The sequence below is a fragment of the Empidonax traillii genome, unplaced genomic scaffold, assembly GCF_003031625.1.
Source record: "Empidonax traillii isolate 1590-97213 ecotype Southwest subspecies unplaced genomic scaffold, ASM303162v1 scaffold238:size1398292, whole genome shotgun sequence".
Lineage (NCBI taxonomy): Eukaryota > Metazoa > Chordata > Aves > Passeriformes > Tyrannidae > Empidonax > Empidonax traillii.
The window spans coordinates 964965-979224 of NW_020955431.1; the positions used below are offsets into that span (position 1 = coordinate 964965).

Below are 14260 nucleotides of genomic sequence, written 5' to 3' on the forward strand. Positions count from 1 at the left end.
GATCTTATTTGAGCTCATCTAAAAGTGAACTGCCTGCCATACCTCCTGTTCACATTCTATGACAATCAAGGGCTTTCTCATGTGAAGGGACTGGTTAGCCTGAAACATTATGAAATCACTCAGTTCCCTATTAATGACATATGCACTGTCAGAAGAGATACATCAGTTTTTAGCCTGGGACTTTAAACCCTGCATCAATGAAGCAGTTCCCCATGTCAGTCTCTTTAGACTTTGTCAACTGCCTGTCACTCACTGTCCAAAGATCACTAAAGAAGACCAATGTAGTTTCTAGTCATCTGTATTTACAAAGTATCCATCATTCATCTTCACTTGATGCAGGCAAAAAGAGTTGGAAAAAGCCCTTAACAAAACAAAAGCTTTAAAGTCACTAGCACTTAAAATATTCTTTGGTGAGAACTACCTGTGTCCTTTACAGCTTATAAGTACTATCCCATGCCCTTTACTCTAGAAGACTCTTAGCACCTCTCAACCAAGAAGTCCCTTATTTCTCATTAAAAGTCTAGTGATTAACTTGAAAGACAAAAATGACTATTTGCAGTTACTCTTGGTACTTCTTTCAAGTCCATCAAGCACCAGCCATTTATACTCCCCTCCCCCCATCGCTTACCTTTTCAGCATCCTGCTCAAACAGCCTGAGCTGAAAACATTGGTCCAATTTCAATTTTCGCACATGCCACATCTGATGCAGATGCTGCCGTGTTGAGTGCAGCCTGTCCAGCATGGTGGATACTTTGGGTAAAAGGTTCTGTAAGTCTGCATTCCCTGACCCCGAGTTCTTTTTGGGAAAGCTATCACTGCTCTGTATCCGCTGGAGCAGCTTTTGTCCTTCCACATCAAGGTCCTCGATAGGGGCCTTAATGACTTTCTTTTTTAATTGTGAATGCTCCTCTATCATATTGCGAGCACCTTCCAGGTCCTGAGGCATTTCTTTTTTTGACAATATATCTTGCAGTTCCTCCAGTCTGGACAGCATATGGGTTGCATTGCTAATGTAGTCCTCAAAGGCAACTCTGATTTCTATCCACTCCTCATGGTTGTATTCCAAACAGCCATCAAATTCTGGGGTTAGCTGAGAAGGATCAACTACTTTGGTAAGGCCTTCCAGAGACACCATATTTGTCTAGAAAATAAAAGTGGAAATAAAAAGATGCTGTTACTGAAATTAATTTGAAATTTCCTTTCAAGCTTTTGCTTTTCTCTTTGTAAGAGTTGATCATTTTGCTCACAAAGTCCACATGACACCTTTTCTCACACGTCTTTTCAAGTACCAGTTCTGAACAGGAGGTCTTGCAGGTATTTCCCAAAATTAGAGAAATATTTCTTTCTTACCTCACTACACTTCAGAAGAAAACAGCAGCCACTCCTTTGACTACTGTTTTAATTAAGCTTTGACTCTGTGTATTGCAAAGCATAAGGAAGACAACAAGCAAGGTTCAGACAGCTGCTTTCCTCAGCATGCTGGAGGTATCACAATTACCTTAGCACAGAACAAAATAACAAACAGAGTAAACCTAGCTTTTTACCAGTAGAGATAAAACCCTAATTCCATCTTTCTTACACTTAGAAAAAGAATATCAATAACAACATACACAACTACCTAGTCTAGTAGGTAGAAAGAAAAAGAAGCAAATCTCATTCCCTCTAGCACCAGTGGCCTAAAGTAACCCTCCTTTCATGCAGAATATAATTTATCTCAGAGTTTTCAAGGTGCTGATCATTACTGAGCACTTAAAACCACGAAATAAATATAAATTTATATTCCATAGGAAAATTACCTCAAACTCGAACTTAGAGCTGCCAAAGTTAGTCCTCTGTTTCTGCCAGAAATTGTCTGGCTTGATTATCAGTGCAACATGAATACAACATGGAAAGGATTCCTGTAAAATCTTCAGCAGAGGCTTTATGGAGTCCCATTTTGACCCACGCATATCTACAATGACAGTGAATCCTCGTTTACATACTTCCTCACTGCAGAAGAAAGAAGAAAAGGTTATCAAGCAAGTGTTACAACTTCAAACAGAGCACTCTACTGCACCACACTGCCTAATGAACGTGGTCTCCTCAGCCAATTGTAACGCTCTAGGGTCTCACTGTTGACAAGCTACACATACAGCAGATCTCGTGAACCTCTCAAGAAATTTCTCTGACCCCCATGGCCAGCTCCTTGTGGGTGATAACTTTATACCTGTTGCTGACTTGATATTCTGACTCTTCAAAACATAAGCACACTTACCTGATTGATGACAGTATTTATGCCTTTCTAATGATTGAGGGGATCCTCTAAAAGACAGAAGATGGCAAACTGTTCTTACCTACCACTTTGCAACTTTTTCAAATTGTCTCATATTTAGACACATATTATCTGAGAGTTAAAGAGTCTGCAGAGGAAAAAAAAACCTTTTTTGACCATTTCTTTTGTAACAGGATCTATTTGTGGAGAGTTAATGGATAAGGTGGTATTTTATCATTGTGAAGAAAACCATATTAACCTGTTTATACAAAACTTGAGCTCAATTTTGCTGTCCAAAAGTCGACAGACCTTACACTCAAAGTCTCCAGCACCTCTTCTGAGAATGGAAGATTTAATTTCTTTTCATCAATACCTTCTGTACATTTAGTGCTTGCTATTGATCAAAAGTGACAATCGCCACCACCACCACCAAAAACTTTGATTTTATTCCAGCAGAATTTGCTACACGACCTTGTAGCATGACCATGGAAAGTGAAGTATTTCAAAACCAATGCAATCATAGCCGACAGACTATCAAAAAGTACCAAATGTCCATTGTTTGAGTACGAGTCACTTTCAGGGATGTGACTCATGCAAATGCCATTCTAGAGTTCATGTGCTGAGGTTTTCAGAGTGTCCAAGAAGCAGGGAAGCTTCACTGGCATATTTTAGACACTTAGACTAGCCACACTGTAGAAAGATGTGTTAAGACTAGCACAGAAGATCTTCTGGAAAAAGTGATTATATTAGTTCCTTAGAAGAGGAGGCTTTTTTAAGTTTGAAAACTTTCAAGCTGGGGAAAAAAAAAAAGAAAAGTCCATAAAATTGAATAAAGGGAGTTTATCACAATAAATGATGGCTCTATCATCTGCCCATAGAAACACCAAAAATGGCAATGGTGGAAGCAAAATATGTCAAAATCGACTGGCTTGGAACACATGTAGGCTACAATGTACAATTTTCTGACCATAGTGAAAATGTTTTCTAAGATACTCACAGCATTCAAGCACAAAAACAACTACTGTTTTAAAGATAGACTGTTTTAAAGATTATTGAAAGGCCAAATGCTGCCAGAGTGCTGCTCTGCCCATCCCTATTCTGCCACCAAACTGAGGACTGCATGAGGAGTACTTGCCACGAATTCACACAACACATACATCTGCTGGGGTGTACAAAGTGAGCCCTCATCATGTGATACAATCAGATGTGTCATCCATCATGTGGCCCCATCATCTGACACAAGTTGAGTGTCTTTTAGCCAAGGATCACAAAAATTAGGCTAGGAGGCTTTAGTCAGCGAAGGTCATCTATCTGTTCGTAAAACTGAATTACGTTAAAATACCTGGTACAGTCAGTGGTGATGATTTAAGTTTAGCTATATCTTTAAATAAGATAGATTGTTAAATTAGTAAAATTGTGAGACTGAATCAACTTGAGTTTTTAGATCTCTTGGCAAGCAACTGATACCTCTGATTCTTCAGATACATCAAATAACAGTACTGCAATAAATACGAGACAGCCCAAATGTTGGGGGCTATTTGTACCATTTGGGACTTCTTAATCAGCTAGAGTTGCATGATCAGTCCCTAAAACATGACTTCTATGAAAATGAGTTCTGCTTTTAATAAAGCTCCCTTTATTCTCAAAGCTTTGCTATGCCTAAAGAGATATAAAACCTGAACTAACTTTGAATTTTAAATCTCTTGATGCTAAACTAACATAAGCCTTTTGCCAGAGGACTGCAGTATCTTGCCAGATTATCTCTAGAAAATTCTTGGACACATTTTGATGCATATTTATCTATTAACTTCTCTAATAACTTGAAGCTTTCGATAGCTAGCATACATCTCACCATTCAAACCTGAAAGGAAAGATCTCAAGCCTTCTTCCTGTCCTTCTTCCTCTACCTCCCTCAAGTCCCCCAGTTACAAAAAAGAGGCCATATACACTGTCAGGCAGATGTCTTGAAGTTATTTTTATGAAACCACTTCTGAAACTGGCATCTGATTACATCAGGTGAAAAGACCTGCTGTAAATTAACACATTACAGAAACACAGAAGATACTGCATTCACAGACGTTGTCCAAGGAATTTTTTTCAGCTGTAATGACAACTGCTCCTTGAGGTCATAGGCAAACATAGTGAAGCACAGCAAGCATTGCTCCAGCCTGCAGCAGATGCTGGCAGATTCCAAGGTGGACCTAAAGTCAGGGTCTTAGGATCATTTTTGTCCCCAACTCAGATATTCCTAGAAGCAAAGTTATATATGAACAAACTTTTTCAAAATATAAATATCTCTCATATATTTATAACTTCATATATATATACACACACACATATATATGGGAGTGTATATATACACACACCACGCGTGCGCATTGGATTTAACTTCTGCCAATTTACTTAAATAGCACATTGCAGTGTATAACTTAAATTGCTGCTAATGTAATGATATTAGTACTTTGACAGATCACTCCACAAGTTTATCTGAGACCTTTACAAGCAATTTTACATATCTCTCTCCTGGTTATTTCTGTTGTATATCAGGCCACTATGATTCACCTAACACAAATTAGAGTTAGGAGTGTTGTGCTGACCCCACTCCACACAAGGCATACTGTGAACGATGACCAGCATGTTTCTAAGTAGTGATGAACTGAAGGCCTTTGAGCTACAGCTGTATTTGCAATCTTCAACACAGATACAGCAATATGCCATGGCAGTGCTGTTTCCAAGACAAAAACTACTTCCAGCTAAAGCACACCGTCCGTTCTGCCAATGGCCTTCCTTTTACAGGGCAGAGTAATTATTTCTCTTCCAAAAAGCAATTTGAAAATAGCAACTGACAAAACTTGGTATTGATTAGCTCATTTTATTAACCCATTCAGTCTTTCAGCTTGTGGGTGTACTGCAACATAATCCATCTATTTTGTTATACAGCTGTAGAGCTTATCAGGCTATCACTTACCTTGGAATACATGCTAAATATGAAATTAGTCTTCTAAGGTCTTCTTGCCGTATTCTATCGTGATTACTACGAGCTGGAAACGTTAGAATGGGACCTCCACGCTTATCTCTGCCACCTGAAAAATTAAAAATGTTAAAAGACCCCACAGCATAACACTATTCTTGTTAGCAGAACTAGTCTCACTATAAAAAGAGTGATTTCAACTTAAATGCCAACACTGTCATTTTGACACCAACTTAATATTGAATTTTAGGAGCATTGATCCGCACACTGTCACAACTCCTATGATGAGAAAATACATGTAAAAAAAAAAATTGCAACAAAGAATAACCAGAACATTACACTTAGACATTACAGTCACGTTCAAGTCTGACTGGCAGTGTGACACCTCCAGCAATGGTGCTTTGTTACATATATCATTTTTGACTCAGCAATTGCACAGATTAAATTTAAATACAGAATTATGCTACTTTGTAGGCAAGTATGTAGATGATATGGCAGCAAAGAGCACAGCTGTGGGAGGTGCACCCAGGTAGAGGAGCTCCTTGGCTTAGTGACAGAACTCAGGGAGGAGGTGAGTAGGTTGAAGACAGATACATCATTGTCATAGGAGACTCCCTTTCTGAAAGGAACAGAAAGCCCAATGTGCCAACTGAATCTACTTCTTCTTGAAAGCCTGATGCCTCCCTGGGTTCCAGGTTAAAGAAATGATGAGAAAGTTTCCTACCCTGGTATGGCCCTTGGATTATTATCCATTATGGGTTTTTCAGGTAGGCAGCAATGACTGAAACACAAAGCCCAAGGGCAATCAAGAGGGATGTGATTGAAGCCTCTTCCTGATGGCCTTGGGATGACTGACTTGGGGGATCAGAAGCACAGCTGGTGCTTCTCTATCCTTCCAGTTGCAGGGAATGATAAAGGAAGAAATGGGAAGAGCCAGCAGATCAATACCTGCCCCCAGGCCCCCTGTCACCAGGAGGGTTTTGGGTTTTTTGATCAAGAGTTGGTTTACACAACATTAAGCCTGATAATGACAGACAAGATACATCTGTCTCAAAGGAGGAAAAAGATCTTTACACAGAAGTCACCAGGACTCACTGAAAGAGCTTTATACTAGATTTGAAGGGAAAAAGGACAAAGTCATGCTCACTAGAGATAAGCCTGCGGGCGGAACACCAGTGTTTGAGGTGTGCTAGCAAGGTCCATCCCTACCTCCACAGAGATGGCAGACTGAAAAAGATCCATGCAGCAGCCAAGACCTAAGGGTTTTCAAACACAAAGATGTGTTTGAAACCACGGAAGCACCTGAGAGAGGTCACGTAGAAATGAGGGCTTCTGCCCTGCAAAAGGTGACAGAATCAATAGCACAACTGGAGTGCATCTACAGCAATGCATGTACACAGGCAACAGGAGGAGCTGGAAGCCACTGGGCAGAAGGAGAAGCATGGCATAGCTGCCATCATGGAAACACAGGATAGGATGACTTGCACAACTGGAGTGCTGCAGTGATGGCTGTAAACTCTTCAGAAGGCATAGACAAAGAAGGAGAGTCAGTGCGGTAGCCCCATATATTAGGAGTGTTATGACTAGAGCTTAGTGACAGTGACAACAGGGTGAGTGTTTATGGATATGAATCAAGGAAAAGTTTGCAGACGATGCCCAGTTGGGCAGGACTGGATCAATGGGCCAAGGCCAATTGTATGAGGTTCGACAACGTCAAGTGCCAGTACCTGCACTTGGGTCGCAACAACCCCATGCAACTTTACAGGTTGGGGGCAGAGTGTTTGCAAAGATGCCTGGCAAAAAAGGTCATGGGGGTGCTGGTAAACAGCCATCTGAACAAGAGCCAGCAGTGTGCCCAGGTGGCCAAGAAGGCCGATAACATCCTGGTCTGTATCAGCAATAGTGCAGCCAGCAGGATTAGGGCAGTGATCATTCCCCTGTACTCGGCACTCGTGAGATCACGCCTTGAATCCTGTGTTCAGTTCTGAGCCACTCACTACAAGAAGGACACTGAGATGCTGGAGTGAGTCCAGAGAAGGGCAATGGAATGGTGAAGGGGCCAGAGCACAAGTGTGATGAGGAGCAGATGAGGGAGCTGGGGTTGTTCAGCTGGGAGAAAAGGTGAGACCTTATCGCTCTGTACAACCACCTGAAAGGAAGCTACAGTGAGATGAGTCTTGATCTCTTCTCCCAGGTAACAAGGGACAGAACAAGAAGAAGTGTCCTCAAGTTGTGCCAGGGGAAGTTTAGGAAAAATTGCTTCAACGGAAGAGTTGTCAAACACTGGAACAGGCTGCCCAGGGAAGTGGTTGTGTTATCATCCCTGGAGGTATTTAAAAGATGTGTAGATGCAGCATGCAGGGACTGGTTTAGTGGTGGACTTGGCAGTGCCAGGTTAGGGGCTGGACCTGATCATTTTAAAAGTGTTTTCCAATGTAAACGATCTTATGATTCTATGATTAACTTCATCACTTAGCAGAATTTAGGTGTACAGTATTTCACACTTAATACATATGCTAGATTGAGTAGATGGAAACTATTTAAGCATTTAACTTGTATTTTAATTCTGTTCTGATTTGCAGATTTGGAATTGTTAGTTTTTAATTTTGTTAGTAATGCAGAAAATTTTGAATCCACTCAACATATAATGCAAAAAATCTGACTTCAAGTGGTTCCACTTTAAGGTGTTCTTCTCAGACATAAAATTGCACAGACTTACTGTAGTCAAATAGTAAAATGTAGTTTTATATCCAACCACTTTTTAGTGACAACAAACCATTACTATTACTAAAGGCTAAATTCAAGCCAGTAGGATATCTTTATCAACACATCTATAATAGCACAGACACTTTACTGCAACCTAAATTTCACATATATGTTCTCAACCACAGATGTGTAGACTGTTTCCTCCTGTCCCATGGAAACACAGAAAAACACTATCCTCAGTCCAGAATTTCTCATTTTAAATCAGCTCCTCATTGTCATTCCATGTTACTAAAAAAAGTCTTTTTAAAATCACTTAGGAAGGAAGGCCAAAAGAAAATAATAAATATAAAAAATAAAAAACCAAACCAGTCACTCAAAAATTCATCACTAACCTCTCCAACAGTCTGCATCTGCTTGCTAGAGACAGTAAGCTTAGCTATCAAAGTCTCTAGGGACTGTCTACACTGGACATGTTCCCTGCAAGGCACCAAATGAAACTCAGAAGAGGCAAAAACATCTCTGAATCTCTGTCAAACCACAATGCCAGAAACCTTAACTTAAAAGAAAATTCATATCCTTACCCTCCACGACTTTCTTAAGTGGACATAAGACAAAAAACTTAGTTGTCTCATTCTAATGGAGAAAGGCAAATACTGACTATCCTGACTCACTTGCCAAGTAGAGAGCTTTGAGGATTTATACACAGCAAGTGACAGGAGAAAAACAGGACAGGAGCCGTAAGAGAGAGGAATGGTAAATTATAAGACTGAGAGTCCAACTGCCCAAGCCCCTACTGAGCTCCAGAGTGATCACTGGGCTCCAAAGCTACCAAGCTTAATTGAAAGTCTGCTGCAGTCCTGAATGCTCTCCTCACTGCACCACAGACCTTCAGATCTTAAAAGTTTATGTTTCAACTGGTAAGTGCTAATGATTCCAACTCCCCAGAAAAAGTAACTCAAATTCTCAGGGTGGATATTCTTCTCTAAAAAGTAGCAGCTAGCAGGGAAGAGCATATGCTGAATTGTCTTTAACACTCTCTAAGCATTTTAAACAAATGCATTGTTACACGAAGTCACCTCAGATCAGTCCTCTGGGCCTTTTCCCACACTGTAACTCTTGCATCATGCAATTTTTCAGTATGGCAAAAGAAAGAAACCCTTATTCTTTATGTCATTCTGGACACCACTTCAGTTGGCTCCCAGCTCCACATATATCACAGAGAAAACCCACTTTTAAAAATGGTACTTAAGCTTCTGATAAAACATTCTGAAATTTTTGTATATCAGAGACAAAATCTGCTGTACAAATTTCAGGTCTAGATGTGTAATGAAGAAATTAATACAGCCTTGATTTTTGATGAAAAGAACTTCACTGCTCTTTTCACTGTTCTCTCACTTACTGTTTATCCAGTCTTAAACCAGATAGCAAAATTGAAAATATTAAGCAAAAAAGTCCCTAAGACTTAGGTCTTTTTATCAGCAAATACTGACAGCTTTCTTAGGTTTTTTCCAATAAATAACTCTCATTTCCTTTGTTCCTGATGCTCCTGTGTCATACACAAACAGGAAAGTTAAAAGCAACAATGTATGAGGCATCAGGTGGGAATTTCCTGTCTCACAACAGTCTTTATCCAACTCAATTCCCTATTAGTCTTGGTTTAACAAAAGTATATTAAGCTACTACTTTCAACAGTGAGACTTCAATTTTTAACCCTTTCCTTTTATATAACCCCTTTATAATTTATAAGAGAGGCATTTTAAGGAAACGCCTTTTTACCTAGTTTCAAAGTACGTGGATAAAGCTAAACAGTGGGCTTTTATGGCAAGACAAGTTACCAAGCATTATTTCTCCATATGAATACAAGATAACTGCCCCTTGTAAGAAAATGCTCTCAAAATCTAAGTATGCGTAGAGATGCAAGAGTATCTGTACTTGGACAAACTTCAGTTTAAACTTAAAAAAAAAATTACACCTGTGACTCTATTTGTACGTCACAGAAAAGCCTTGAGACATAACCATTTCAGGTGGTAAGAAACCAAATACTCAAAGCAGTTTATTTCCCAGTTAGGTGAAAATTGGTTCAGTAAACCAATAATCTTCCTTACCTTTTTGTTCCCAGGTATAAAGCTTGACAGTTCTAGTTCTACAACGGTTAAGGCCCTAGTGGTGGTAGTAACTTTTGTTGAAGGGGGGGAACACTGAAGAACATTATTGTGGGTTGTTGTTTATAAAGTTTTTTTAAATCATTTGCACTACTAAAGTATCTCATTTCATCTGAGTTTCACTTGCATTGGAAATGTGAAACTACGGATTTTGGCAGATCAGTTCTGGCCAGCCTTGCTGCCCACAGCTGTTTGCTCTATTCTTCCATCAGAAGTTGCTACCTTCACACAGGCAAGATGGCAACCATTTATTCCTGCCGACACCTCATCCGCCCTGGTTCACAGTCTATCATCTTCCCTTAAATTTATCTTCAGCTTTCACTTGGTCCATTTCACTTACACTGAATTAACGTCTTTTGAGATGCCATCTGCTTAGAAATTAACATCAGAAAACAGCAATCATTTTTCAGATCCCTTCTAAGAGGTCTAAACTGGACCAGTTGTGTCTAAACACTGGATAATCTGGAAATTCAGAGGTTTTTTAATAGAAACTGACTTCGTTTTCATTAAATACCACAAAACAAGGTCCAAAAGAGAGTAATGAGAGATTGAAAAATTGTGCTTAACTCCCTTTTATCTTCTTTCCCTCTGAAAATACAGTTTTAAGAAAGCTTTCACCAGCACTAAAATTCATTCACAGAATTGTGAATTACCATGATACAAGAGAGATCAGCTTTGGGGAGTCTGTTATATCATTCACTACAGTTGCCAGGAACTTTTAAGAAAAAATAAACCAAACCAAAAAAACCCAACCCAAACCCAAACAAAACACACACAATGTCTTTTTTGCTTTAGACTTCTACTTGATTCAGCAGAGTGGACAGGATAAAGTACTACACATCACATGCTGTACTTGGAAGCATCAGCATCCATGCACAGCAAATATCTTGCACAGTACAGTTTCAGGAATCATTTTGTGTGATTTAATATTTACAGAAAAGAGCTTTATTTTTGGCATTCTTGAAAAATTATTTCTCAAAAAAACTGCTTTCAAAAATGAGACTGTCCTCTAAATTGTTTGACGTTAAGATTATGGCTGAGGGAATGATGGTATTTAATCTCAGAAAGTCGCTCCAAAATGCAGTTCACAAGAATAAGCACCTCAGCCATCATTCCATCAACTGAAGTTACTTATCAACTTACAGACACTTATGACACTAATTCATATAAACCCCACTTTTAAATCCTCTGCTATTCCTTGTTCAGGAACCAACAGGCACTGCAAGGTCACCTCTGTAAAGGAGGTATTTCTCCAGAATATGCTTCGGATGGGCCTGTAACAAACACAACTCTGTAAAACTCCCCAGCAGAAGAAGCAGAAATAAGAAAAGGAATATGAGATTGGTACAGCAGGTTCTAGGTTGCTGCAAAAAATGTCCTTAGAGAGGCAGGGCTGGGGGAATGTGGGACATGACAGGACCAGAATGACAGCTTGCCATGCTCCACGTTCAACAAAACATATACCCTCTCTATTACAGATCCTTTGAAAATGCTTATGTTATGTTTGGGATATCCAAAAGGAATAAGTGCTACCCAGCTCTCTGTAATTTTTGAAATAATAATTAAATTATTTAAAATACCATTTTACATGCTACTAACAACACAGTTGGATATTCTACAACAAAAAATAACTGTACCTGAAAGGTATGCAACTTTTTCCTTTAAAATTGGCAATACTTCCATAGCCTTCATTTCATCATTTTTGCGAAACCCTGAAAAAACAAAACAATGATTAGTCAGAAATTCAGACAAGCTCAGCTTCTACATTTAATGAATGCATTGTAAAACATTTACCTTTGTAATACATTGCAAACGTTATGATTACAGGAATTAAGATAACCTTGTAATAAAAGTCTGGGAGGAGGAGCATCAAGCTACTAAGAGCATATACCTTTAGGAAAATTACCAGCAAAAAAACCCCCCAACCCAAACCCCAAAAACCCCACAGTAATACAAACAAACAAAACCAAACAAAACACACACAAAAAAACCCAACCACCAAAAAAAACCCACACAAAAAGACACACCGAAAACCCCAACACTATTTACATGCAACTTTCTTTAAATCACTTCTATAAGCACAATTCTTTTCTGCTGCCTGACAGGCACAGTATTTTGGAACTGAGAGCACATTTTGTCACGCTAACTCTACACATACGTGGAGTTTGAAACTGTCCCCAAGGTGAGTGATCACAATCAGTGTTGCAGAGCAGCACATCAACAGTTTGTCCCTCCTCTCTACTTCCTATTTCTACTACTCTTTTCTGTGGTCAAATTTTAAAGTTCTTCCTTCTTTGATAAGGAAGATCTTTTAACCTTATATTCCGTATTGACCCATACAGCATAGAAATGGTCATGTTTAGGCCAATTTTGTTCATCTTACAAGAACTGTGATGCAACACGTCTTCAACTAACTGTCTGTATGACCCTTCCTGGTCTGTTTGGATTCATATTTCTTTTTAAAACTATTTATTTCTGAAGGAAGTACCTCTGCTGGGGAAGGTAGGAACCACTTCTCTATTACTGTTGAATCACAGAAGTGCTTTTAAGACAGCTCAAATGGCTTGCTATGACACCACAGCTGTGCTCCTTAAAGGTAACAGTTTGAGATGTATATAAGGTAAAATAAGCTTTTTAATTATTTGTACTTTCAGGGAAACATACAAGAGCAAGCTATGGTGTGTACATGTGGCAATCTTCTCTAAAATAAATTGTTCTTCCTCTGTGTCTCTAGAGATGGCAGCAGAAACCCCCATTGATGCTCAGCAGGGAGGCCATCATTTCACTTCCTCCTCAAAATATCCAAATGTTCATATCCTTTGGTCTCAGGTTCTAAGCTTAAATGAAAGACCTGTGCACTTCAGAGCTAAAACCTGAAGGTATCAAATGGGTGTAATCAAGTAACATAAGATCTATAATTAAGGGCATCATATATGTAAATTACATAACAAGTTTTCTACTCTAGACAGCAGTATTGAGATTTCTGTGCCACTGACACACTAGGTTATGGGCACTACCCCCCAAAACAGACCCAGGATGCACCAAACACAACACCCAAGGGACACGGATGGCCAGGTGTTTGCATGTCATCAACTACACTGTTTATCCTGAAGAACTGAGGGGAGACATGGTAGCAGTCCTCAAAACACAAAGCCTAGTGGTAGCAAAAGTAAGCTGGCTAGAATTACACTGAGAGGTTTACTTTAGGTGGCAGGAAGTTTTGTAAAAGAAAGAACCATGAAGCAGCACATAAGGACTGCCTGTGAAAGACTATGGCCTGCCCGTGACTGGGGATTTGTAAAACATGAATTCAGACACATGCCTATCAACAACGGGTCCCTCCAATTCACTGTAACTGAAGTGCTCAACCAGGACATTGTCTCAGCATCCACAGAATGCAAACAAAAGAAAACAAAACATGCCAACTTCCCGCCAGATGGAAGTTCCCTGGCTAGTTCTGTGTTTTTTCATGAACACCATAAACCAAAAACAAACCCAAAATTCAGTACACTTTCTCTGAAAGCTAGACCAGGAAAAACTGGTTCCTTGGGTAACCACACAGCATGGAGGGTTTCTACACGATGGACAGTATTTTGCAATTACACGGCAACTCCAGACTGGCAAAGCAGTGGAGGGATTACTTTCATGTTTGCACTTAGGCTCTCAAGAGTGTAAGACAGAGCCAAAGGAACCTCGTGCATTATTCCTTCTCCAGAGTAATGGCTTTGAGTTATCAGCTTTTTACTGAAACTGCCTACCAGTTTTATTCCTACTAAGTTTCTGTTTATTATGGACTAAAGCTCTAAACAAGACTTTAAGAAAAAGCTTCAATTAATAATCTAAAAGGACAGCAAATACCTTTTTCCACCTTGAAATATTTGGGCTTCAGTTGACTACTAAGGCACACTTCCAGGGCTCAATTTTTTTTTAATGTGCTTTGAGCTACCCACCATAAGCTTAATGCCAATTTAGCATGCTCAGCTTTCATATCAACCATGGCAATTCCTTTTCTTTACAGTAAATTCAGAGGTAGAAAACACTTTCTCCTCACCTAAAAAGCATGCAGAAACTAGTGCTGTACTTTGCTGTCTCTCTTAGCTCAAAATTACCCAAGACACTGATGTTACCACAATTGCTTGCTCAGATTTCTAAGCCCTTAAACTACTTCAC

General features: G+C 39.4%; 1 protein-coding gene across 1 annotated transcript in view; it reads right to left on the reverse strand.

Moving 5' to 3' along the window:
- The window catches only part of TRIO (trio Rho guanine nucleotide exchange factor), a 250107-nt gene that overhangs the window by 167065 nt on the left and 68782 nt on the right, over positions 1-14260 (reverse strand). The window contains 4 exon segments of the mRNA XM_027888455.1: positions 629-1141; positions 1797-1989; positions 5220-5334; positions 11728-11802. Coding sequence (XP_027744256.1) covers positions 629-1141; positions 1797-1989; positions 5220-5334; positions 11728-11802 — 896 coding nt within the window.